Source organism: Drosophila sechellia, chromosome 2L (assembly GCF_004382195.2).
Source record: "Drosophila sechellia strain sech25 chromosome 2L, ASM438219v1, whole genome shotgun sequence".
Lineage (NCBI taxonomy): Eukaryota > Metazoa > Arthropoda > Insecta > Diptera > Drosophilidae > Drosophila > Drosophila sechellia.
Window position 1 is genome coordinate 9800347 of NC_045949.1, and position 26836 is coordinate 9827182.

General features: G+C 41.4%; 4 protein-coding genes, 2 long non-coding RNA genes and 1 pseudogene across 6 annotated transcripts; 2 read left to right on the forward strand and 5 right to left on the reverse strand.

The window, feature by feature from the left end:
* Window positions 1-61: 61 nt before the first annotated feature.
* LOC6620825 lies at window positions 62-5114 on the reverse strand. The gene is given in 5 exon segments (XM_032716666.1): window positions 62-805; window positions 866-1131; window positions 1133-1430; window positions 1852-3715; window positions 3770-5114. Coding segments are annotated over 5 exon segments (3888 nt in total). The 5' UTR covers window positions 4920-5114; the 3' UTR covers window positions 62-495.
* Window positions 5115-5446: 332 nt separating this feature from the next.
* LOC116802126 (translocation protein SEC62-like) lies at window positions 5447-6481 on the forward strand. Its single transcript, XM_032725350.1, has 2 exons — window positions 5447-6046; window positions 6101-6481. The coding sequence occupies exons 1-2, from the start codon at window positions 5462-5464 to the stop codon at window positions 6404-6406; spliced, it is 891 nt and encodes a 296-aa protein (XP_032581241.1). The 5' UTR covers window positions 5447-5461; the 3' UTR covers window positions 6407-6481.
* A 601-nt stretch (window positions 6482-7082) lies between these two features.
* LOC116802127 lies at window positions 7083-8132 on the reverse strand. The gene is made up of 2 exons (XR_004362495.1): window positions 7887-8132; window positions 7083-7835 (listed from the first exon to the last, which is right to left on the reverse strand). It is a non-coding gene; the product is annotated as an uncharacterized LOC116802127 (long non-coding RNA).
* A 2402-nt stretch (window positions 8133-10534) lies between these two features.
* LOC116802122 lies at window positions 10535-12133 on the reverse strand. Its single transcript, XM_032725344.1, has 2 exons — window positions 10795-12133; window positions 10535-10736 (listed from the first exon to the last, which is right to left on the reverse strand). Exons 1-2 carry the CDS (start codon window positions 11938-11940, stop codon window positions 10623-10625), a joined length of 1260 nt encoding a protein of 419 aa, XP_032581235.1. The 5' UTR covers window positions 11941-12133; the 3' UTR covers window positions 10535-10622.
* A 334-nt stretch (window positions 12134-12467) lies between these two features.
* LOC6620823 lies at window positions 12468-14666 on the forward strand (annotated as a pseudogene).
* Window positions 14389-15438, reverse strand: LOC116802131. The gene is made up of 2 exons (XR_004362498.1): window positions 15193-15438; window positions 14389-15141 (listed from the first exon to the last, which is right to left on the reverse strand). It is a non-coding gene; the product is annotated as an uncharacterized LOC116802131 (long non-coding RNA).
* Window positions 15439-17841: 2403 nt separating this feature from the next.
* On the reverse strand, window positions 17842-19436 carry LOC6611905. The gene is made up of 2 exons (XM_032725365.1): window positions 18098-19436; window positions 17842-18039 (listed from the first exon to the last, which is right to left on the reverse strand). The coding sequence occupies exons 1-2, from the start codon at window positions 19241-19243 to the stop codon at window positions 17929-17931; spliced, it is 1257 nt and encodes a 418-aa protein (XP_032581256.1). The 5' UTR covers window positions 19244-19436; the 3' UTR covers window positions 17842-17928.
* Window positions 19437-26836: the final 7400 nt, after the last annotated feature.

The following is a 26836-nucleotide window of genomic DNA, read 5'->3' on the forward strand; positions in this document are numbered from 1 at the left end:
GAGACAAAGACCTTTGGTTTTCCACCATGCAGTTGGACCTCGTTTTTCCGCAAAAGTTCTCAAGCCGTTAAACAAACTACATATATATTACTTATTTCTATTCCTATGTTTGTAAATGTATACAGCAGAGCGCACTAGGCAGGTGCAAGAAACGATTGCAAATGATAATAATCATAGCGAGTACGTACGTAGATGTGAGCGCATGCGTTTCTATGTGCAAAAATATTTACTCTACATGTAATTAAAGAAAAACTAACAACTTAATGAAATTAGTAGTGTAACACGCAATTAACTATTATATAAATAAAGCTAGGCAATTCTGATCTGATGTGAGAGATATTTGAGCGTTTTTTAGTTCTTGCTCGAACGTTTTATTAAAAAATATACAACATACAATTTGTCTTTAAAATTAAACTCGTGGTATCAAAGGGATTAAAAACGAAAATTAACAACGTCTATAAATTTTAGTTTTAAGTAACTAGATATCCTTTATAACTAAGTTTGAGGTTCATCTATGACCACGGTTATTTGAAAAGTTCTTTGCTTGTGTGGAACGCTTATAAGCAAATGATCTTTCGAATTGGCGACGAATTCTCGAGGGTCTTGGTTCTGAGATAATTCACGTGGTCTTATGATCATACTCCGTCCAATTTGATCGAATGGATCGTAGACTGTGAGCTTGGCAAGAAGTTGGGCACACGATGGACAACCGACCAGCCAGAAGAAAACGCCGGCTAATGTATCATCCTTCGCCATTTTTGGAGCAGCTAGCATGGTCAGCGGATGATTCCGCATTCGATGTGATCTAAGGGTGCTGTATTAGGATTAGTTAATGGATATATCTTTTTAGTTTTCAGTAGCTAACCTTTCTTTCGCTAAGCTGGTGTAAAAGAGAAGGGCCACAAAAGTGTTTCCTTTGGTGAGGAGATCGCCATCGAAGGAGAACTGCTTTGGTAAACCTTCCACTACTTGATGGTAATCTTCCTGTGGTGAAGCACCTTTGGTTTTCCCAACTCTATGATCTTGCAGGATATGGGAAGAAAATATCTTTATAAGGCTTCCGCACATGTGAATAGGACAGTAATACTCTTCTCCCAGAGATGTTTCCGAATCATCCTGCACAATATTATTTTATATTATATTATTTATTATTTGGATGAGCTGAGCCCATTGAGATTACTTGCCAGTTCAGAGGAGGCAATCCTTCATACTCGGTGGTTCTACAGGTCATCATCGGTTCCGATGCTGCATCAGAATCAGTTTCTACCTTAGATTCTTTAGTTAGACACTTTGGTTCACTTGAGGAGCACCGATTGGCTATAAGACGAGGTGGCTTTTGACTTGAACTTAATTCCGTGAAGGAATTTGAAAAAGCTGTATCCGTTTCTTTATTCAAAATGGCATTTGGTCCAAGTTTCAAGTTTTCTTGAAACAGAGACACATCAATTTGTAAGACACATCAATTTGATAAAATAATCTACAATATTCTATAGAAAAAAGGAAAATGGCTTCGATCAATCCATTTTTTGAATTTGTGGCTACATACCGTAGAAAACATCGAGTCCTAAAACAACAACGCGTTATCGTATCAAGATTTCAAAATTCACAGCTTTGCATTCGTTATACCAAATTAGCATTTTATGCACTGCTTTTGTTTTAATTGGTTTGGAAATTATCATCCTCTGTCTTTTTAGTGAACAAAATAACATCAGTTTGCATTATATTCTTTTAATGCGTTGTTGTTTTAGGGCTCGATGTTTTCTACGGTATGCAGCCAAAAATTCAAAAAATGGATTGATCGAAGCCATTTTCCTTTTTTCTATAGAATATTGTAGATTATTTTATCAAATTGATGTGTTTGCATTATATTCTTCGAAAACACTTAATTTGTTTGTAAATGGCTCCAAAAATTTGTCAACTGAATCTGAATCATTCGATTTTAGCAACTGTATCGGTTTACTCATAATTTTTTTGATCTTCTGTTGCAAGGATTTGTCGATTTGTTTTCTAATTGCATTGTTTAATTTTGAGTGACTGTACTTTTGTAACGTAATGCGGCTTTCCTGGTACAATGTATCCTTCGAATTTTCTTTATTTTCTTTTGATCTCGCAAACGTATTACCAACTGCCGTAATTTCAGTCTTTGGATTGGATGCATTTAATGGATCTTCTTCCTTTCTTAAAGTTTTTAAATCTGCATTTGATGTATGGCCCATATTGTTGTCACTTAAGGAACTAAAATCAGCATTTATGCATTTTTCATTCATATCTACCAATTGGTCTTCATAATCAGCTAATTTATCATTGGGATGGTTAAAACTATCTGCTTTTTGTGTGGTGAACGACAATTCAAGATTTTCGTATATAGTCTTTCGACTTTCCGATTTTTCTGGCTGGGTTGGATCAACCGGAAGACACGGGTTTTTATGGCTTATAGGTTGCTCCTTTGGACTCGCTGTATGAGGTATTGGAGTACAGCTTCCGCTAATGTCATCCGAACTTCGATAGGATAGCAGCTCGTTGGGACTAATGTCAGGGATACGAAACTCAAAGAGAGACGAAGGCGGATAGTCCGGAAGAATATTTTTCTTGATATAGCATTTCGTGGCTTGACCGATATGCACCAACTCACCAACATAAGTGGGAACCAGTGTTTTGGGGATTACTAGACTCCTATGAGATACAGTCTCGCAGATTTGCATCACTCCCCAGTTGAACGATGGCTCCTTATGTCTACGTAATTGAAAGTTATTATCCGGTATTTGAGATTGGTTTAAATTCACAGCTTTAAGTGCGATTCTGGGTCGATTTTGAAGACATTCGTGGTGTATCTTGGAGAGAGTGATCTTTGGTTGATCATATATTTTGGCTGGATTGTTATCCCTATTATCTATTTTTGCTTGTAAATTTAAACATTTTAAAGTGCTTTGATCGTTTATAGGAGTTTGTGATGCCAAAGAATACCCCTTGCTTTGAATGCTTGTAATTATGGATTGCCGTCTTATATTTTCCTCATTTGGGATGTCATCCGTAGCTTTTCGCTTTTGCATACTTCGGTTTTCTCTAAAAAGCTCTGGGGTTACTCCATGATCTGCTGGTTTTAGGGATTTCTTCTTTTCGTGTTCGAATTTTTTACATTCTTGTGCTCCTGAAAAGGATCTTAAGTTATTTAGCCTTTGCTTTATTGCGCATCCTATTTTTTTATTCAGCCTGATTTGATTCGCATCGGATTTTCCTGGAACTTTACTATCCTTTATTTTAATTTTAGCAAATATATCTTCACGATGCTTATGCTGTCCGCAGCGAGCACACTTATATAATGTCGATTTGGGTTTGGTTTCACAAAATCGTTCCCAGGTTGAATTGCTTATGCTTAGTGTTTTTGAAACGGGCTGGGAATAATCTTCGTAGTGGTTTGTTTTATTTGATGAAAATGCACTGTGCTCATTTGATTCATTACTTTTCAAAGAAATGCGTTCAGGGTCCTCGACAAACATGTCGTTGATCGTCTTATTAATATCCTCCAATTCTGGTATCTTGTCATCCACGTAGTTTGAGCTTTTCGATTCCTGTGAGTTGAATACTTTGTCCATGATTGAGGTTAAAATGGAAGATCTCTCGACTCCGACTTCCGACTCTTTCGCCTTAATTTCCCGATTGCTCTGCTGAGTAACTGCCGGTTTGGGGGTCGAGCTGTTGGTTGGTCTGGTTTTACCTGAAATATGACATTCGTTTCCAATGTTATCAATGGTTTTCTTAAGGTTTTTACGAACTGAATGCGTCATGAATAGGATGCCCGATAGATTGTCAGCGTTTGGACTCGGGGTGTTCTTGGTAGAGCTGAACTGAAAGTTCAAAGATTCAATGCGATTGTTGTGCACATCCTGTCGTGGTTCGACGTGCAGTGATTTCGGTCGATGGAGCATATATCGGGCGCTATTCACGACAAGAGCATCTTCGGATGGACCTTCATACTGATCAAATGGACAGAACTGGCTAGCCAGCTCGGAATCGGTCGATTGCGAGTCCTTACAGTTGCAGCTACTCAATCCACCACCCATCTCTCTGTCATCCTTCGAGTTTTGGCTGCTCAAGATATTGGTTAAGACTTTGGAAAGTGGTGGCAATGGGCGACTCCTGTGGATGCGTGGGCGAATGCTGTTCCTGCTCCTCTTGGAGATAGCTCCCCCAAAAGTATCCGTAATGGGACTCTGTAAGGGTATAAAGTTACTGACAAATAGATTGTTGTAGTTCTGTAGCAGGTTGTTTTTTGGATTGGAAACGGTATGGGCCATGGCCACCAGGCTTGGCATCTCCGACCGTGCGGATTCCGGTTCTTGATGAGGGAGTGGTGGTGGTGGTGGTGCTGTGGGCGATGATGAAGGCAATGGCGATAGCGTAAGAGATGATGACGGCGTCGAAGGTGGCGGTGCTTTGGCCACCTGTCGACGACTCATCATCCCCTTCGGTTTCCAGTACAAGCCATGACGCCCCGGGTACCGCTTGAACTTCATCTCTTTGGGTGCTTCAGTACCTTCCTGGACAACTTCTGCTTTGGCCAAGCCACCACACTTGTGGCAGTTCGTCCGGCAACAATTCTTGGCTTTCGGCTTCTTGCCCCTAATGGTTACCTTTACCCGAGTCTTTAGGCTTTTTTTGGGCTCCTCCACTTGGCTTTGCTCAGGGATAATCGTCTTCTGCTCCTCGGTGCCCTGATCTACATCCTTGTCGCTGGAGGAATCGTGTCCAGCCTGGGAGCGCCTGGCCAATCCGCACACCTGGCAGATCTGACGATGGTTCACCGGGATGTGGAGCACCGCCCGCGGCAGTTTCTCGCACAGGCACCACTCCCGCTGCCCTGCAGGTCCACTGGCCATGTTGTTCATGTACAACGAGTACAACTTGTAGAAGCGGAACATCAAAAGCTAGCTATTTTGATTTTTATGCGGCCAATCAGGTCGAGAAACTTTACAAAAAACGAAATGGCACATAGATTCCGGCAATTTTCGTAAAATATGGTTTTCTTAACTTTTATTTTTATCACACATTCCTAAATATATAGTCTATATGTTTGTTGTTATCGGGTACTTGAAATATTTAGACATATTTGTCAATGCTAGGTCGAGCTTAGGTTTCAAAAAATAGTTTTTTTATGTGAGTAGGGATGGTAAAAACTTGATACATTTGTACCATCAGTTTTTCTGCCTTTAAAGTAACTTGTTGTTAAATCATGAAATCAGATTGATTCTTTCAGAACTCGCAATCAACTATTTTCTTAATTAATTTCAATTAAGCTGTATGTTCGGGAATTATTAAAATTTCTATTGTCTTTGTTTGCGGCTTCTGTAATTTGCAATTGAAGTTTGTGTGGCCGACTGGCTCTGATTGTACGTGTTTCTAGCCACTCACTCAGTTGGGAAATTTAATTAAGTTTCTGCTGCATTTTTAATGTACGCATTCAATGTACGAATTCTTCCATCGCGCCAAGAAGGTGCCCGTCACTCTGGAGGAGATCAGAGGAAAGTCTGGAGGCGACAAGAAGGCGGACAAGGAGAAGAGCCAAGACAAGGAGAAGGAAAAGGACAAGGCAAAGGATGACAAGAAGGATACCGATCCGGAAGGCGATAATGGCCAAGGAGACGGAGGTGCGTCTGGCAATGAAAAAGAAAAGGAGAAAAAGGAGAAGAAAAAGCGCAAGATCCGCCTGGACATGCATCCCGAGCAGATCTTCGTGGACGGCTCCGAGGCATACGTCTGGATTTACGATCCCATTCCGCTCCACTACTGGATCTTCGGTTTCATCCTGCTACTTGGCGCCGTTGGCATTTGCCTTTTCCCTCTGTGGCCTCCACTGCTACGCAAGGGTGTCTACTACTTGTCCATTACGGGTGCCGGCTTCCTTGTTTTCATCCTGGCTCTGACCATTGTACGTCTTATTGTGTTCATCATCATGTGGGCAATAACCGGCGGCAAGTTGCACTTCTGGATCTTCCCCAACCTAACCGAGGATGTGAGCTTCTTTGCCTCCTTCTGGCCACTATATGAGGTTTGTTTCGAATTATCCATTTATGTTAGTTTACTAAATTAACTTTTTTTCCAGAGCAACTATAACAGTGACCAAAATAATTCGTCCGCCAAGACCGACAAGAAATCGAAATCGAAGGACAAGAAGAAGGAAAAAGATAGCGATGCCGAGGACACAGCCGTGGATGCGGATGGAGATGCTGACGGTGATGTGGATGCGGAGGTTTCCACGCTTGAACCAGAGAAAATCGAGCTTATCAAAGAACATGACACCGACTTGGAAATCCGCAAACGTCGCAAAGTGGGTGCCGACGAATACGAGGAAGACGATGTGGATGAAGAAGAACCGAAGACGCAGCCCAAAGATTCCAAAGCTGGGTAAGACGGAACCGCTCAGTAATGACAAGGATTCCTGCTTTATTGCTCGAATTTGTATTTATAATTTCTTTAATTTCCGTCGAACTTTTGGTTGTATGTTTTTCATACACTAAACCATATTGAATAGCACAAAAGACATACATTAACTCTAGCTATTAATTGTAAATCCTTTGTTCCTTAATAAATATTATTGTATAATTAAAATGCATTAATCCGATTCTTGGTTTGCGTTTCATAACATTTTTATTTCGTTTACGGAGCATGTCATTTGTAAATCCATTTGTTTCGTGATTTGTGGTGGCTCATTTTATTGGTTGCTGGTTGCTGGCAACTAAGATGAAGAAACAACAATATATATATATTATTATTTAATGATCCACATTTAGCTAATTGATAAGACATAGAACAAGAATCACACATCAAGTACATCAGCAAACACACACGATTCCAAGTACAGCGAATTATTGTCCCACAAGAAATGCGATCGGTGTCGTTATTTTCGATTGATGATTTCCTAATCCGCTTTAAATTGAGCTTAGTTTGGAGGTTTTCCAATATTTTTTTGTGTTGGAAGTAGGCTTGCATGTGAAACACGATATTTTTAAACGGAATATTATGTGAGACAAAGACCTTTGGTTTTCCACCATGCAGTTGGACCTCGTTTTTCCGCAAAAGTTCTCAAGCCGTTAAACAAACTACATATATATTACTTATTTCTATTCCTATGTTTGTAAATGTATACAGCAGAGCGCACTAGGCAGGTGCAAGAAACGATTGCAAATGATAATAATCATAGCGAGTACGTACGTAGATGTGAGCGCATGCGTTTCTATGTGCAAAAATATTTACTCTACATGTAATTAAAGAAAAACTAACAACTTAATGAAATTAGTAGTGTAACACGCAATTAACTATTATATAAATAAAGCTAGGCAATTCTGATCTGATGTGAGAGATATTTGAGCGTTTTTTAGTTCTTGCTCGAACGTTTTATTAAAAAATATACAACATACAATTTGTCTTTAAAATTAAACTCGTGGTATCAAAGGGATTAAAAACGAAAATTAACAACGTCTATAAATTTTAGTTTTAAGTAACTAGATATCCTTTATAACTAAGTTTGAGGTTCATCTATGACCACAGTTATTTGAAAAGTTCTTTGCTTGTGTGGAACGCTTATAAGCAAATGATCTTTCGAATTGGCGACGAATTCTCGAGGGTCTTGGTTCTGAGATAATTCACGTGGTCTTATGATCATACTCCGTCCAATTTGATCGAATGGATCGTAGACTGTGAGCTTGGCAAGAAGTTGGGCACACGATGGACAACCGACCAGCCAGAAGAAAACGCCGGCTAATGTATCATCCTTCGCCATTTTTGGAGCAGCTAGCATGGTCAGCGGATGATTCCGCATTCGATGTGATCTAAGGGTGCTGTATTAGGATTAGTTAATGGATATATCTTTTTAGTTTTCAGCAGCTTACCGTTCTTTCGCTAAGCTGGTGTAAAAGAGAAGGGCCACAAAAGTGTTTCCTATGGTGAGGAGATCGCCATCGAAGGAGAACTGCTTTGGTAAACCTTCCACTACTTGATGGTAATCTTCCTGTGGTGAAGCACCTTTGGTTTTCCCAACTCTATGATCTTGCAGGATATGGGAAGAAAATATCTTTATAAGGCTTCCGCACATGTGAATAGGACAGTAATACTCTTCTCCCAGAGATGTTTCCGAATCATCCTGCACAATATTATTTTATATTATATTATTTATTATTTGGATGAGCTGAGCCCATTGAGATTACTTGCCAGTTCAGAGGAGGCAATCCTTCATACTCGGTGGTTCTACAGGTCATCATCGGTTCCGATGCTGCATCAGAATCAGTTTCTACCTTAGATTCTTTAGTTAGACACTTTGGTTCACTTGAGGAGCACCGATTGGCTATAAGACGAGGTGGCTTTTGACTTGAACTTAATTCCGTGAAGGAATTTGAAAAAGCTGTATCCGTTTCTTTATTCAAAATGGCATTTGGTCCAAGTTTCAAGTTTTCTTGAAACAGAGACACATCAATTTGTAAGACACATCAATTTGATAAAATAATCTACAATATTCTATAGAAAAAAGGAAAATGGCTTCGATCAATCCATTTTTTGAATTTTTGGCTGCATACCGTAGAAAACATCGAGCCCTAAAACAACAACGCATTAAAAGAATATAATGCAAACTGATGTTATTTTGTTCACTAAAAAGACAGAGGATGATAATTTCCAAACCAATTAAAACAAAAGCAGTGCATAAAATGCTAATTTGGTATAACGAATGCAAAGCTGTGAATTTTGAAATCTTGATACGATAACGCGTTGTTGTTTTAGGACTCGATGTTTTCTACGGTATGTAGCCACAAATTCAAAAAATGGATTGATCGAAGCCATTTTCCTTTTTTCTATAGAATATTGTAGATTATTTTATCAAATTGATGTGTTTGCATTATATTCTTCGAAAACACTTAATTTGTTTGTAAATGGCTCCAAAAATTTGTCAACTGAATCTGAATCATTCGATTTTAGCAACTGTATCGGTTTACTCATAATTTTTTTGATCTTCTGTTGCAAGGATTTGTCGATTTGTTTTCTAATTGCATTGTTTAATTTTGAGTGACTGTACTTTTGTAACGTAATGCGGCTTTCCTGGTACAATGTATCCTTCGAATTTTCTTTATTTTCTTTTGATCTCGCAAACGTATTACCAACTGCCGTAATTTCAGTCTTTGGATTGGATGCATTTAATGGATCTTCTTCCTTTCTTAAAGTTTTTAAATCTGCATTTGATGTATGGCCCATATTGTTGTCACTTAAGGAACTAAAATCAGCATTTATGCATTTTTCATTCATATCTACCAATTGGTCTTCATAATCAGCTAATTTATCATTGGGATGGTTAAAACTATCTGCTTTTTGTGTGGTGAACGACAATTCAAGATTTTCGTATATAGTCTTTCGACTTTCCGATTTTTCTGGCTGGGTTGGATCAACCGGAAGACACGGGTTTTTATGGCTTATAGGTTGCTCCTTTGGACTCGCTGTATGAGGTATTGGAGTACAGCTTCCGCTAATGTCATCCGAACTTCGATAGGATAGCAGCTCGTTGGGACTAATGTCAGGGATACGAAACTCAAAGAGAGACGAAGGCGGATAGTCCGGAAGAATATTTTTCTTGATATAGCATTTCGTGGCTTGACCGATATGCACCAACTCACCAACATAAGTGGGAACCAGTGTTTTGGGGATTACTAGACTCCTATGAGATACAGTCTCGCAGATTTGCATCACTCCCCAGTTGAACGATGGCTCCTTATGTCTACGTAATTGAAAGTTATTATCCGGTATTTGAGATTGGTTTAAATTCACAGCTTTAAGTGCGATTCTGGGTCGATTTTGAAGACATTCGTGGTGTATCTTGGAGAGAGTGATCTTTGGTTGATCATATATTTTGGCTGGATTGTTATCCCTATTATCTATTTTTGCTTGTAAATTTAAACATTTTAAAGTGCTTTGATCGTTTATAGGAGTTTGTGATGCCAAAGAATACCCCTTGCTTTGAATGCTTGTAATTATGGATTGCCGTCTTATATTTTCCTCATTTGGGATGTCATCCGTAGCTTTTCGCTTTTGCATACTTCGGTTTTCTCTAAAAAGCTCTGGGGTTACTCCATGATCTGCTGGTTTTAGGGATTTCTTCTTTTCGTGTTCGAATTTTTTACATTCTTGTGCTCCTGAAAAGGATCTTAAGTTATTTAGCCTTTGCTTTATTGCGCATCCTATTTTTTTATTCAGCCTGATTTGATTCGCATCGGATTTTCCTGGAACTTTACTATCCTTTATTTTAATTTTAGCAAATATATCTTCACGATGCTTATGCTGTCCGCAGCGAGCACACTTATATAATGTCGATTTGGGTTTGGTTTCACAAAATCGTTCCCAGGTTGAATTGCTTATGCTTAGTGTTTTTGAAACGGGCTGGGAATAATCTTCGTAGTGGTTGGTTTTATTTGATGAAAATGCACTGTGCTCATTTGATTCATTACTTTTCAAAGAAATGCGTTCAGGGTCCTCGACAAACATGTCGTTGATCGTCTTATTAATATCCTCCAATTCTGGTATCTTGTCATCCACGTAGTTTGAGCTTTTCGATTCCTGTGAGTTGAATACTTTGTCCATGATTGAGGTTAAAATGGAAGATCTCTCGACTCCGACTTCCGACTCTTTCGCCTTAATTTCCCGATTGCTCTGCTGAGTAACTGCCGGTTTGGGGGTCGAGCTGTTGGTTGGTCTGGTTTTACCTGAAATATGACATTCGTTTCCAATGTTATCAATGGTTTTCTTAAGGTTTTTACGAACTGAATGCGTCATGAATAGGATGCCCGATAGATTGTCAGCGTTTGGACTCGGGGTGTTCTTGGTAGAGCTGAACTGAAAGTTCAAAGATTCAATGCGATTGTTGTGCACATCCTGTCGTGGTTCGACGTGCAGTGATTTCGGTCGATGGAGCATATATCGGGCGCTATTCACGACAAGAGCATCTTCGGATGGACCTTCATACTGATCAAATGGACAGAACTGGCTAGCCAGCTCGGAATCGGTCGATTGCGAGTCCTTACAGTTGCAGCTACTCAATCCACCACCCATCTCTCTGTCATCCTTCGAGTTTTGGCTGCTCAAGATATTGGTTAAGACTTTGGAAAGTGGTGGCAATGGGCGACTCCTGTGGATGCGTGGGCGAATGCTGTTCCTGCTCCTCTTGGAGATAGCTCCCCCAAAAGTATCCGTAATGGGACTCTGTAAGGGTATAAAGTTACTGACAAATAGATTGTTGTAGTTCTGTAGCAGGTTGTTTTTTGGATTGGAAACGGTATGGGCCATAGCCACCAGGCTTGGCATCTCCGACCGTGCGGATTCCGGTTCTTGATGAGGGAGTGGTGGTGGTGGTGGTGCTGTGGGCGATGATGAAGGCAATGGCGATAGCGTAAGAGATGATGACGGCGTCGAAGGTGGCGGTGCTTTGGCCACCTGTCGACGGCTCATCATCCCCTTCGGCTTCCAGTACAAGCCATGACGCCCCGGGTACCGCTTGAACTTCATCTCTTTGGGTGCTTCAGTACCTTCCTGGACAACTTCTGCTTTGGCCAAGCCACCACACTTGTGGCAGTTCGTCCGGCAACAATTCTTGGCTTTCGGCTTCTTGCCCCTAATGGTTACCTTTACCCGAGTCTTTAGGCTTTTTTTGGGCTCCTCCACTTGGCTTTGCTCAGGGATAATCGTCTTCTGCTCCTCGGTGCCCTGATCTACATCCTTGTCGCTGGAGGAATCGTGTCCAGCCTGGGAGCGCCTGGCCAATCCGCACACCTGGCAGATCTGACGATGGTTCACCGGGATGTGGAGCACCGCCCGCGGCAGTTTCTCGCACAGGCACCACTCCCGCTGCCCTGCAGGTCCACTGGCCATGTTGTTCATGTACAACGAGTACAACTTGTAGAAGCGGAACATCAAAAGCTAGCTATTTTGATTTTTATGCGGCCAATCAGGTCGAGAAACTTTACAAAAAACGAAATGGCACATAGATTCCGGCAATTTTCGTAAAATATGGTTTTCTTAACTTTTATTTTTATCACACATTCCTAAATATATAGTCTATATGTTTGTTGTTATCGGGTACTTGAAATATTTAGACATATTTGTCAATGCTAGGTCGAGCTTAGGTTTCAAAAAATAGTTTTTTTATGTGAGTAGGGATGGTAAAAACTTGATACATTTGTACCATCAGTTTTTCTGCCTTTAAAGTAACTTGTTGTTAAATCATGAAATCAGATTGATTCTTTCAGAACTCGCAATCAACTATTTTCTTAATTAATTTCATTCAAGCTGTATGTTCGGGAATTATTAAAATTTCTATTGTCTTTGTTTGCGGCTTCTGTAATTTGCAATTGAAGTTTGTGTGGCCGACTGGCTCTGATTGTACGTGTTTCTAGCCACTCACTCAGTTGGGAAATTTAATTAAGTTTCTGCTGCATTTTTAATGTACGCATTCAATGTACGAATTCTTCCATCGCGCCAAGAAGGTGCCCGTCACTCTGGAGGAGATCAGAGGAAAGTCTGGAGGCGACAAGAAGGCGGACAAGGAGAAGAGCCAAGACAAGGAGAAGGAAAAGGACAAGGCAAAGGATGACAAGAAGGATACCGATCCGGAAGGCGATAATGGCCAAGGAGACGGAGGTGCGTCTGGCAATGAAAAAGAAAAGGAGAAAAAGGAGAAGAAAAAGCGCAAGATCCGCCTGGACATGCATCCCGAGCAGATCTTCGTGGACGGCTCCGAGGCATACGTCTGGATTTACGATCCCATTCCGCTCCACTACTGGATCTTCGGTTTCATCCTGCTACTTGGCGCCGTTGGCATTTGCCTTTTCCCTCTGTGGCCTCCACTGCTACGCAAGGGTGTCTACTACTTGTCCATTACGGGTGCCGGCTTCCTTGTTTTAATCCTGGCTCTGACCATTGTACGTCTTATTGTGTTCATCATCATGTGGGCAATAACCCGCGCAAGTTGCACTTCTGGATCTTCCCCAACCTAACCGAGGATGTGAGCTTCTTTGCCTCCTTCTGGCCACTATATGAGGTTTGTTTCGAATTATCCATTTATGTTAGTTTACTAAATTAACTTTTTTTCCAGAGCAACTATAACAGTGACCAAAATAATTCGTCCGCCAAGACCGACAAGAAATCGAAATCGAAGGACAAGAAGAAGGAAAAAGATAGCGATGCCGAGGACACAGCCGTGGATGCGGATGGAGATGCTGACGGTGATGTGGATGCGGAGGTTTCCACGCTTGAACCAGAGAAAATCGAGCTTATCAAAGAACATGACACCGACTTGGAGATCCGCAAACGTCGCAAAGTGGGTGCCGACGAATACGAGGAAGACGATGTGGATGAAGAAGAACCGAAGACGCAGCCCAAGGATTCCAAAGCTGGGTAAGACGGAACCGCTCAGTAATGACAAGGATTCCTGCTTTATTGCTCGAATTTGTATTTATAATTTCTTTAATTTCCGTCGAACTTTTGGTTGTATGTTTTTCATACACTAAACCATATTGAATAGCACAAAAGACATACATTAACTCTAGCTATTAATTGTAAATCCTTTGTTCCTTAATAAATATTATTGTATAATTAAAATGCATTAATCCGATTCTTGGTTTGCGTTTCATAACATTTTTATTTCGTTTACGGAGCATGTCATTTGTAAATCCATTTGTTTCGTGATTTGTGGTGGCTCATTTTATTGGTTGCTGGTTTTTGTTTTCTGGTGATACTTGAGGTATTCCAAAGGTGATGTTCCGATTCGTTACAATGTAAATTTAAAATCTCGTAAGTTATCGCAACAAAGCAGAGTAAGTTTTGCATCCCATTCATTTGATATTCATTGTACTTATATCAACTTTTGATGAATGCACTTACATTACATTTTTAGTAATTTCCCACTTTTTTGCTTTGCTTTCAGAACGCCACGCAACTCGGGATCGGATTCGGAGAGCTCGAGTAAAGATTACGAGATAATCAGTTCAAGTGAAGTCCAAAACGTTGCTGGCAACTAAGATGAAGAAACCACAATATATATATTATTATTTAATGATCCACATCTAGCTAATTGATAAGACATAGAACAAGAATCACACATCAAGTACATCAGCAAACACACACGATTCCAAGTACAGCGAATTATTGTCCCACAAGAAATGCGATCGGTGTCGTTATTTTCGATTGATGATTTCCTAATCCGCTTTAAATTGAGCTTAGTTTGGAGGTTTTCCAATATTTTTTTGTGTTGGAAGTAGGCTTGCATGTGAAACACGATATTTTTAAACGGAATATTATGTGAGACAAAGACCTTTGGTTTTCCACCATGCAGTTGGACCTCGTTTTTCCGCAAAAGTTCTCAAGCCGTTAAACAAACTACATATATATTACTTATTTCTATTCCTATGTTTGTAAATGTATACAGCAGAGCGCACTAGGCAGGTGCAAGAAACGATTGCAAATGATAATAATCATAGCGAGTACGTACGTAGATGTGAGCGCATGCGTTTCTATGTGCAAAAATATTTACTCTACATGTAATTAAAGAAAAACTAACAACTTAATGAAATTAGTAGTGTAACACGCAATTAACTATTATATAAATAAAGCTAGGCAATTCTGATCTGATGTGAGAGATATTTGAGCGTTTTTTAGTTCTTGCTCGAACGTTTTATTAAAAAATATACAACATACAATTTGTCTTTAAAATTAAACTCGTGGTATCAAAGGGATTAAAAACGAAAATTAACAACGTCTATAAATTTTAGTTTTAAGTAACTAGATATCCTTTATAACTAAGTTTGAGGTTCATCTATGACCACGGTTATTTGAAAAGTTCTTTGCTTGTGTGGAACGCTTATAAGCAAATGATCTTTCGAATTGGCGACGAATTCTCGAGGGTCTTGGTTCTGAGATAATTCACGTGGTCTTATGATCATACTCCGTCCAATTTGATCGAATGGATCGTAGACTGTGAGCTTGGCAAGAAGTTGGGCACACGATGGACAACCGACCAGCCAGAAGAAAACGCCGGCTAATGTATCATCCTTCGCCATTTTTGGAGCAGCTAGCATGGTCAGCGGATGATTCCGCATTCGATGTGATCTAAGGGTGCTGTATTAGGATTAGTTAATGGATATATCTTTTTAGTTTTCAGCAGCTTACCGTTCTTTCGCTAAGCTGGTGTAAAAGAGAAGGGCCACAAAAGTGTTTCCTATGGTGAGGAGATCGCCATCGAAGGAGAACTGCTTTGGTAAACCTTCCACTACTTGATGGTAATCTTCCTGTGGTGAAGCACCTTTGGTTTTCCCAACTCTATGATCTTGCAGGATATGGGAAGAAAATATCTTTATAAGGCTTCCGCACATGTGAATAGAACAGTAATACTCTTCTCCCAGAGATGTTTCCGAATCATCCTGCACAATATTATTTTATATTATATTATTTATTATTTGGATGAGCTGAGCCCATTGAGATTACTTGCCAGTTCAGAGGAGGCAATCCTTCATACTCGGTGGTTCTACAGGTCATCATCGGTTCCGATGCTGCATCAGAATCAGTTTCTACCTTAGATTCTTTAGTTAGACACTTTGGTTCACTTGAGGAGCACCGATTGGCTATAAGACGAGGTGGCTTTTGACTTGAACTTAATTCCGTGAAGGAATTTGAAAAAGCTGTATCCGTTTCTTTATTCAAAATGGCATTTGGTCCAAGTTTCAAGTTTTCTTGAAACAGAGACACATCAATTTGTAAGACACATCAATTTGATAAAATAATCTACAATATTCTATAGAAAAAAGGAAAATGGCTTCGATCAATCCATTTTTTGAATTTGTGGCTACATACCGTAGAAAACATCGAGTCCTAAAACAACAACGCGTTATCGTATCAAGATTTCAAAATTCACAGCTTTGCATTCGTTATACCAAATTAGCATTTTATGCACTGCTTTTGTTTTTATTGGTTTGGAAATTATCATCCTCTGTCTTTTTAGTGAACAAAATAACATCAGTTTGCATTATATTCTTTTAATGCGTTGTTGTTTTAGGGCTCGATGTTTTCTACGGTATGCAGCCAAAAATTCAAAAAATGGATTGATCGAAGCCATTTTCCTTTTTTCTATAGAATATTGTAGATTATTTTATCAAATTGATGTGTTTGCATTATATTCTTCGAAAACACTTAATTTGTTTGTAAATGGCTCCAAAAATTTGTCAACTGAATCTGAATCATTCGATTTTAGCAACTGTATCGGTTTACTCATAATTTTTTTGATCTTCTGTTGCAAGGATTTGTCGATTTGTTTTCTAATTGCATTGTTTAATTTTGAGTGACTGTACTTTTGTAACGTAATGCGGCTTTCCTGGTACAATGTATCCTTCGAATTTTCTTTATTTTCTTTTGATCTCGCAAACGTATTACCAACTGCCGTAATTTCAGTCTTTGGATTGTATGCATTTAATGGATCTTCTTCCTTTCTTAAAGTTTTTAAATCTGCATTTGATGTATGGCCCATATTGTTGTCACTTAAGGAACTAAAATCAGCATTTATGCATTTTTCATTCATATCTACCAATTGGTCTTCATAATCAGCTAATTTATCATTGGGATGGTTAAAACTATCTGCTTTTTGTGTGGTGAACGACAATTCAAGATTTTCGTATATAGTCTTTCGACTTTCCGATTTTTCTGGCTGGGTTGGATCAACCGGAAGACACGGGTTTTTATGGCTTATAGGTTGCTCCTTTGGACTCGCTGTATGAGGTATTGGAGTACAGCTTCCGCTAATGTCATCCGAACTTCGATAGGATAGCAGCTCGTTGGGACTAATGTCAGGGATACGAAACTCAAAGAGAGACGAAGGCGGATAGTCCGGAAGAATATTTTTCTTGATATAGCATTTCGTGGCTTGACCGATATGCACCAACTCACCAACATAAGTGGGAACCAGTGTTTTGGGGATTACTAGACTCCTATGAGATACAGTCTCGCAGATTTGCATCACTCCCCAGTTGAACGATGGCTCCTTATGTCTACGTAATTGAAAGTTATTATCCGGTATTTGAGATTGGTTTAAATTCACAGCTTTAAGTGCGATTCTGGGTCGATTTTGAAGACATTCGTGGTGTATCTTGGAGAGAGTGATCTTTGGTTGATCATATATTTTGGCTGGATTGTTATCCCTATTATCTATTTTTGCTTGTAAATTTAAACATTTTAAAGTGCTATGATAGTTTATAGGAGTTTGTGATGCCAAAGAATACCCCTTGCTTTGAATGCTTGTAATTATGGATTGCCGTCTTATATTTTCCTCATTTGGGATGTCATCCGTAGCTTTTCGCTTTTGCATACTTCGGTTTTCTCTAAAAAGCTCTGGGGTTACTCCATGATCTGCTGGTTTTAGGGATTTCTTCTTTTCGTGTTCGAATTTTTTACATTCTTGTGCTCCTGAAAAGGATCTTAAGTTATTTAGCCTTTGCTTTATTGCGCATCCTATTTTTTTATTCAGCCTGATTTGATTCGCATCGGATTTTCCTGGAACTTTACTATCCTTTATTTTAATTTTAGCAAATATATCTTCACGATGCTTATGCTGTCCGCAGCGAGCACACTTATATAATGTCGATTTGGGTTTGGTTTCACAAAATCGTTCCCAGGTTGAATTGCTTATGCTTATTGATTTTGAAACGGGCTGGGAATAATCTTCGTAGTGGTTGGTTTTATTTGATGAAAATGCACTGTGCTCATTTGATTCATTACTTTTCAAAGAAATGCGTTCAGGGTCCTCGACAAACATGTCGTTGATCGTCTTATTAATATCCTCCAATTCTGGTATCTTGTCATCCACGTAGTTTGAGCTTTTCGATTCCTGTGAGCTGAATACTTTGTCCATGATTGAGGTTAAAATGGAAGATCTCTCGAGGTCTTCCGACTCTTTCGCCTTAATTTCCCGATTGCTCTGCTGAGTAACTGCCGGTTTGGGGGTCGAGCTGTTGGTTGGTCTGGTTTTACCTGAAATATGACATTCGTTTCCAATGTTATCAATGGTTTTCTTAAGGTTTTTACGAACTGAATGCGTCATGAATAGGATGCCCGATAGATTGTCAGCGTTTGGACTCGGGGTGTTCTTGGTAGAGCTGAACTGAAAGTTCAAAGATTCAATGCGATTGTTGTGCACATCCTGTCGTGGTTCGACGTGCAGTGATTTCGGTCGATGGAGCATATATCGGGCGCTATTCACGACAAGAGCATCTTCGGATGGACCTTCATACTGATCAAATGGACAGAACTGGCTAGCCAGCTCGGAATCGGTCGATTGCGAGTCCTTACAGTTGCAGCTACTCAATCCACCACCCATCTCTCTGTCATCCTTCGAGTTTTGGCTGCTCAAGATATTGGTTAAGACTTTGGAAAGTGGTGGCAATGGGCGACTCCTGTGGATGCGTGGTCGAATGCTGTTCCTGCTCCTCTTGGAGATAGCTCCCCCAAAAGTATCCGTAATGGGACTCTGTAAGGGTATAAAGTTACTGACAAATAGATTGTTGTAGTTCTGTAGCAGGTTGTTTTTTGGATTGGAAACGGTATGGGCCATGGCCACCAGGCTTGGCATCTCCGACCGTGCGGATTCCGGTTCTTGATGAGGGAGTGGTGGTGGTGGTGGTGCTGTGGGCGATGATGAAGGCAATGGCGATAGCGTAAGAGATGATGACGGCGTCGAAGGTGGCGGTGCTTTGGCCACCTGTCGACGGCTCATCATCCCCTTCGGTTTCCAGTACAAGCCATGACGCCCCGGGTACCGCTTGAACTTCATCTCTTTGGGTGCTTCAGTACCTTCCTGGACAACTTCTGCTTTGGCCAAGCCACCACACTTGTGGCAGTTCGTCCGGCAACAATTCTTGGCTTTCGGCTTCTTGCCCCTAATGGTTACCTTTACCCGAGTCTTTAGGCTTTTTTTGGGCTCCTCCACTTGGCTTTGCTCAGGGATAATCGTCTTCTGCTCCTCGGTGCCCTGATCTACATCCTTGTCGCTGGAGGAATCGTGTCCAGCCTGGGAGCGCCTGGCCAATCCGCACACCTGGCAGATCTGACGATGGTTCACCGGGATGTGGAGCACCGCCCGCGGCAGTTTCTCGCACAGGCACCACTCCCGCTGCCCTGCAGGTCCACTGGCCATGTTGTTCATGTACAACGAGTACAACTTGTAGAAGCGGAACATCAAAAGCTAGCTATTTTGATTTTTATGCGGCCAATCAGGTCGAGAAACTTTACAAAAAACGAAATGGCACATAGATTCCGGCAATTTTCGTAAAATATGGTTTTCTTAACTTTTATTTTTATCACACATTCCTAAATATATAGTCTATATGTTTGTTGTTATCGGGTACTTGAAATATTTAGACATATTTGTCAATGCTAGGTCGAGCTTAGGTTTCAAAAAATAGTTTTTTTATGTGAGTAGGGATGGTAAAATGGTAAAAAGTGCTAAAAGGATAAAACTTGATACATTTGTACCATCAGTTTTTCGGCCTTTAAAGTAACTTGTTGTTAAATCATGAAATCAGATTGATTCTTTCAGAACTCGCAATCAACTATTTTCTTAATTAATTTCATTCAAGCTGTATGTTCGGGAATTATTAAAATTTCTATTGTCTTTGTTTGCGGCTTCTGTAATTTGCAATTGAAGTTTGTGTGGCCGAATGGCTCTGATTGTACGTGTTTCTAGCCACTCACTCAGTTGGGAAATTTAATTAAGTTTCTGCTGCATTTTTAATGTACGCATTCAATGGAGTATTATTGAATTTTTTGCACTGTTGTCCGAATAAAGTAGATTTTGCTGAATGCCAGGCAGCGTCCTTCGAGAACAACAGTTCGCAAAATACTATTAAATATAGTATGCATACCCGCCCACTTCCTGCAAAAAGGAGATTAGTTGCATGCCATTCTAAGTGAAAATGCATGTTTCATATACAATTACTGCTCGGGGAAAAGGATTACAGCACACACACACCACACACATATCTACAAATATATGTATTAACACTTATAATTGACAAACACACTTCACTTTGCCATTCAATCGTAGTTGGAATTTATTTCAATTTTTACTGCAATAAATATGCAAAATGCAACTAGCAAGCTTAAGGTGCAGGCAGCTTGACCCAATTTCTCGGCTCCTTCGGCAGCATCTTGTTTAATTAACTTTATAGCATTTGATGGATTGGCCTAATCCCCGCCCATCATTTAGCCAACCCGTTGGCCAGGCCAAGTCAATAAACACATTAAAAGCGCATCGCCTTACAAAACGCTCTGCATCTTCGGCTCATTGAGCAGATTTTGAGGAGCAAACTTGAGAGTTTGAGGCCAAGGCCTTTGGCTGTGAATTTATGCACTCAAATCAAGCAGGACGATAAATTATGCATCCAGTCGATATCCTGCCGGGAGTTACCAAGTTCTCCAGTCGCACGTTCCGCTGTCCATTTTGAATTACACTCCGGCTGGACGGGATTTATGCGCGCCACTGGCCATAAAAATATTATTCCCAGACTACAGACTATAGTCCCTCCGAATCGGCGCCTAATTGTTCAGCATCGATTGTATTTCAATACATTCGACTACGAGGCACACTTAAAAAAAAAAAATAAGAACTTATTGCATTTTAAAATTGTTGAAATAAAATTCCGAAAATACTTGAAAAGATGTTTAAAATTGTGCTTTACTTTATTTCTAATAAGTGTAGCGTACTTTACGACACTTTTAACCACAAAATTCTTGGAAATATCTGAGATAAAAACTTCCTTAACTATAGGTTTGGGATTATAATCTCATATGACATGTTGTGAGTATTTCGTCCTTGATCTTGGAAAGTGTTTCTTACCCTGTACATGACGACAAAGTCAAATCGATGTCTGCGATTGGAGCAACAGAAATTATTTACTCCCTGGTGAGGCATTTTAATGCGTTTTTATTGCGATACTTTAGCGTCATTTCATTTTCGGCATTTTTCTTTGGCCATGATGGCATTTTCCATGCCCCATTCCGTGGCATGGATCCGCCCATTATGCCCCTTTTGCTTTGGCTTCGCCAGCCGTAATTTTTGTAAATTTTTGGCGTGGCTTTTAGTTTGGCGTTTATTGCATTTCCTTCTGCATTTAAGGAACGGACGCCCGACCGGAAATTTAATGTGTGGTGCAACTATTTGAGGCATGCACATACGCAAAATGGGGCGAATTTCGAGGGTCAAAGGGCAGCAGCTGCTGGGGGCGGAAAATCCGGGGTGCCAACGGTGGGGATTGCTGCTGGCCAAAAGCGGGGGGGAGGGAATATTTTCTGCAATATGAGGATAGTGGAAAGTTGTTCGGAAAATGCATCGCATACGTTGAATGCGATGGTCTTTGTTTTTTTTCACTGCGCCACAGATCAAAGGTAAAAAAAACTGCATATATAATTATCCGCAATCGCAGCTATTCCACCTCAACTTTAATTACGAAAGCGATTCTCGAGCAGTTCCACATGCTATTTGCCACATGCCTGGGAGGCAGCCATCGTTTTGGCAAATTCCAATTGTATATTAAATACTTGCCATTAAGTTTTAAGCAAATTTTAATTACAATGCCGTCGCTTCCTCCATTTAACACAAAAACAATTTCCGCCCGAGCATACATATTTTAGATCAAATATTGCAACTGCTGCACGAAGTTCTGCTGGAATTGGGCGTGGACTGTGGACTTGAGCAACGAAAAGTGTAGCTGGGATGTGGGTGTGGGTGTGGATGGTTGCCTAAATGGTCTTTTTTTTCCACTCGGCTGGGCGGCATGGCGGCTGGGCTGCCCCATGAAATATGAAATTCAGTTCGTGGCTACGTGACTTGGCAGTGTCTATTTTTCAGCAGGACTTGTGCTGCACAAACGCATCCCCTGTTTACTTATTTAACACAATTTTCACATTTCATAATTCAATGCTGGAGTTGGAGTTTGGAGTGTTCCTGCCACAAAATGCTGGCAGCGAGGCAAGGTGGGCGTGGCTGTTGTGATACGCATGCGTAACCCCGCTTTGGGGCATTCAGTGCAGTGTGGTCCCATCACAACGTATTTTCCGTTTAATGTTTCTCATCTTGCAACTGGTGATTGCATGCAACTCTTTGCCACAGGGAAGTACCCTTATAAGTGGAAAGCGCTGTCTGGGATCTCTAAGCGAGACGACAACCTTGAAAGGCACTCAACAAATAAAAGCGAGCACTTCTTGCTAAACTCCGTGTGTCCTTCGCTCACAATTATTATACATAGTTCCTGTTTGTTGCACAGGCACATCACGTATCCGCCGTGGTGGCCCACTCACGAACCTGACTCCTGATGCCGCTGGCGGGAGGGGGTGGGGTGCGAAGTTTGCCTTTGAACAACGTGTGCCTTGCACCACAAAACTTGCGCTTGATTTGCAAGTGCAGCTCACACGGCGAAAACGCTTTAGAGTAACATATTCACGAATCAACGGATATGTGATAGGCGCAACCATTTTTAAAATAACTTTAATGGCAGTTTTAGAACGTATGATCTCCATATATCTTATTATCCTTTGATATTTATTAACATGACCCACTTTTGCCTGCTTTCTTTCAGTGCACAAGATGATCATCTGGTCAGGATGTGGCTGAAGTGAAGGTGTTCTCCTGATTGCTCCCCTATGTGACGGAATGTGTGCCTAGATGGGATTTGATTGATTGCGGTATGGGACAGAATCAGTTGGCTCGACAGGCGTTTGCCCAGGAATGTAAATCCCATCCGTTCCGCTTTAATGGCTGTTAATCGTGAGGTCTCTGGAGAATCCCTAATACACACCTCAGGGAACTGCATAATTCCATCGACTATGTGAAAGGATGCTTCGTGGCGCAGGTAGTTTTCGGGTTGGCCAGCAACTTCCGCTGAAATGAAAGCACTTCTAAAGGTAATTGTTTAAAAATGGACTTTATTCAGTTATGGCGCAGCAATGTCCTCTGTAGCCACACACATGCATATGCATATGCAGCCGTATCCGCATCCTCGCCCTTCGCCGACTGCACATACTCCATATAGTAGTCCATATAGTCCATAGATCGGCTGTCTAGTCATGTGTGTGCGCTGTCCATGTAAATTTTAAGCAACTCTCCCAACTAACAACCGACGCAAATTGCTGCTGTTGCGGTTTATTTTGTATTGCAAAAATATGCAGTACCCTGCCCTTACCGTCTGTCTCCGTACGCCGTTCGCTGCTCCCGGTTCCTGAATCCTGAATCCCGACTCGTGGTGCCCGTCTCCAGCCCCCTGCGTCTGCATCTGCAACTCCCCTCTAGTTTCCCAAGGCCATGCGAGATCTGGGGGATGCAGATTGGACGGGTGCTTCTAGTGGCGCATTGTTGGGCCTGACTTTTTGCTGCCCGGAATGTGCGAAGTTTGTTTGTTGTGATGTGTGTGTGCTAGTTGGTTGGCTGGTTGGCTTGGCGGGCTTGTTATTTTACCCAAAAGCTGTTAAATTGCTTGAAACAAAACAGTGGAGCTTCATGGGAAGGAACGGCTGTTTGCGGAATCAGGAGTGGCTACGGGTGTTCCGCCTGCGTCCATGGCCATAAATATTAAAGTGGGTGTCAAAAGGAATATGTGGTGCGAAATGCTTTGAATGCTGCTGTTTCCAGCATCCAATGAACGTGCGATTCGGCAATGAAATAAATGCTAGGAGCCCTATGGAAAATCCAAGAACGTGCCAACGATCCCATTTCCAGATAGTCCGTGAAAAGATACAACCACATTAATCAGAAAAACAACCAAATGCGTAGACACATGACCCTCGGAAATCCCTGGACAACCACCATACTTTATGGCCCAATGAAAGTTTCCACTTAAATGGGGATTAATTAAAAGTAAAAACTTGGCAATGCACCTTGAATGAAGACTTTGCCATGCATGAATATTTTAATCAAAAATCTTCTGCTCAAGAGAATGAAAAGAGCAGTGTTTCTTTCCTTTTTTTTTTTTTTGGCTGCACTGGCCATAAGGATTTGCCTTTAGCTGCGAAACTTTGGTTAAAAAATTAAAATTATGCAAGACCAAGTTTTCTCGTTTATAAAGCAGGGAGCAAAAAGCATAAAAGGAAGCGAATTGCTCCTTATTATTTATTGTGTGCCCAAGCCTTTTCTGGCGATGTGTTAAGAAATTATGCGGATCCTCTGACATTGAACTCGCTACTAACTACTGGTGGATCCGGGATTTTTATTAAGTTTCAAACGCGCTCAAGAGCTTTGCATTTTATCTGGCTGCCAGCCCTTTGAGCGGGCTTAACTTTTCGACTACTCAAGCCATCGAGCCCTTCTTATTTGTTATGAAATCTTCGGTTTGGTGGCCTTCCCAGGGGGTTCGGGTTGGGCTACGACAAGTGCAGCCAGGGGGCTTAACGTCTATGAAAGGCCCGTTTCCGCTGGCGAGGAGTACTCCTTTGTGGGCGACCCCAGGTCCTATGATGGTGGCAAAAACGAGCGGTGGGTACGGCCTCGAAACAAGTTTACTCCTTAGTCCTTGCTCCTTACGGGTAACTATAGTACTACTTGTTTCCTGCCACTTCGTGTGTGTGTGTGGGTATGTGTTCTTGCCACCACTCACTTGGCTTGGGCATGGGAGATGCTGTTGGCTTCCTAAACGGATATACCGACTTCAAATAGTTTTTTCCTCTCTGAGCCCCATTCTTGTATGTTTCTTTACGAGTATTTCGCTTTTTCCAGTTGTTGCGGTTGCACTTTTTGTTTGTTGCCAGCATGGAGCAGGGCTTGGGATTGGGCTCCTTTGCCGGAACCGCCCAGAAATTGCGGACGGAATCGGGATGCAGCAGCACGTGCCAGAGGTGTTCCAGCTTCGACTGCTGCTCCGTAACTCGTGCCCCGGCAATGATGAGTTGTGGAATATTCCCGGGGAGTCGGACTGGGTGCGGGCCACAGCCAAAGGACTTCTCGACTTTGCGACCCTGCCTGCTGATACGGCGATGTGCGGTGAAAACTCAAGTCTACAGCTGCACTTGAAGAAATTAACGAAAATATGGCGCCACAATATAATGGTTTTATTATATGTAGCTAATGTAACGTTTATAAAAGCCATAGTACCTTGCAAAGTACACTTGCAAAGGATATTATAATTAAGGATAATATATAGATAAGTTTACCGTTTCTAAAGCAGAAAATGTCTGTCTCCTTGCTGTGACTTTAAACTCAACTGTTGCAGTGCATCCTTTGCTGTTATCTGGTCCAGTGTTCTCCACTCGCCAACTTGGACTATCCACACAGGGCTTGGAGCTACCCAGGAGGCGGTCGAAGATGCCGAGACTCGCAGTACTCTGTGTTTGGTGTTTGGTGCTCGCTTCACTTGCTGTTAAAATTTACTAACAGGCACTTGAATTTCATCGCTTACAAACATATTTTCACTTCGTCCTTTCCCGGATCCCCCACATCCACATCCACAGCCCCAACGTCCTTGGTGAAAGTGCTTATCGCTTTATGATGGGTTCTGTTCAGTTCACTTCTGTTTAGCACTGTTATCCTTTGGAGCCTTCGGAGCGAATTTAATACCTGGGTGTGTGTGAGCAGGAAAAGGTAAATGCGGTAATTATGATCTTAAATTTCTGTTCACATCGTTTGACAGCCATTAGGCCAAGCTATCTGGGTTAATTGTTTAAGTCCAGCTATCAGGCATCAGCCAGAGAACCAGCTCGAACTTAAATAATCCTCAAGCTTTGGCTGATCATTTTAACAATAGCCTGCTGGCCGCTTTTTCTGCATAATTACGAAGCAGTTGGAGAAAATGAGCTAGTTGGTAAATTTTATGAGCTGCATAAATTAATGGGGCATTTTAAGCCACCGCCAACACGCAAGACAATGCCCCACAATGGGTGAAATAACTGGACCAGGTGAGGATTGGGTTGGAGCGATGGGGTTGTTCCAGCATAATCACACCTTGACCACCTGTCCGCGCTGACGGTTGGTTGGTCGCCCCCCTCTATTCGGCCCCATGGTCGTTGCAGTGCATTTAATCTCGACAACATTTCCTTTGCCGTCGAGGACGAGGACGCAGCCCATGACATTTCCTCTGCCTGCAGTCCCTTCTCGCTTCCTTCCGGAACCACCCCCTCCCCCGTTTTTTGCTTCAAGCCTTTACTGTTGGCGACGTTGTCGAAAACAAAAATTAGTCCTGCCGTAAAATGGGCAAAGGAAGTGGTAAGTACCTGACCATCCACCCGACCATCCGATCCGACCGTCCACGCCATCGGCCACCGACTGCAGTTAACCGACTTTGGCAGTAAAAATTCGTAATGTGCTGCTAATTAAGTTCAAAGCATAGTTCCAGGCGCTGTTCCCGGCCAGTCTAGTCCTTCTGCATTTAGTCCTGCGCCGTCCGCAACCGCCAAAAGGTCCTTGCAGTGGAGCACCGGATGGCGGAAGGGTTGGATACGTAGGTTGGTGAGTTTGGTTCTGGTTCTCCACGCCGTTGACAGTCCCAATCCTCGGTGAATTTTCGTATGATTGCCCCGGAAAATCCACCGGCCTCGAGCTCGGAGTTGTCCGCTTTGTGGCCGGCACATCCTTTATCCTTTATTTCACGCAAATAAAGTACAAAAATTGATTCCGCCCCTCAAAGGAGAGCCAGTCGCCATGGCATTACCGGCTATCCTTCGACCTCAAAGCGTATCCAAATCCTTTACTGTGGCAGCTTTGCCAGCACTTCACCAATTCGTCGGGTAATAGGTTTAATAAAAAATATTGCTAATATTAAAAACAAAATGTTATGTAATAAGATGTTAC

What these genes read in the sequence shown, in the direction of transcription:
- LOC116802122 (XM_032725344.1), bottom strand. Translation starts at nt 11,940, where the DNA reads ATGTTCCGCTTCTACAAGTTGTACTCGTTGTACATGAACAACATGGCC. An exon ending in TCCTATTCATGACGCATTCA is followed by an intron (nt 10,737 to 10,794) that starts GTTCGTAAAAAC and finishes GTCATATTTCAG; the next exon opens with GTAAAACCAGACCAACCAAC.
- LOC116802126 (XM_032725350.1), top strand. Translation starts at nt 5,462, where the DNA reads ATGTACGAATTCTTCCATCGCGCCAAGAAGGTGCCCGTCACTCTGGAG. An exon ending in CCTTCTGGCCACTATATGAG is followed by an intron (nt 6,047 to 6,100) that starts GTTTGTTTCGAA and finishes CTTTTTTTCCAG; the next exon opens with AGCAACTATAACAGTGACCA.
- LOC6611905 (XM_032725365.1), bottom strand. Translation starts at nt 19,243, where the DNA reads ATGTTCCGCTTCTACAAGTTGTACTCGTTGTACATGAACAACATGGCC. An exon ending in TCCTATTCATGACGCATTCA is followed by an intron (nt 18,040 to 18,097) that starts GTTCGTAAAAAC and finishes GTCATATTTCAG; the next exon opens with GTAAAACCAGACCAACCAAC.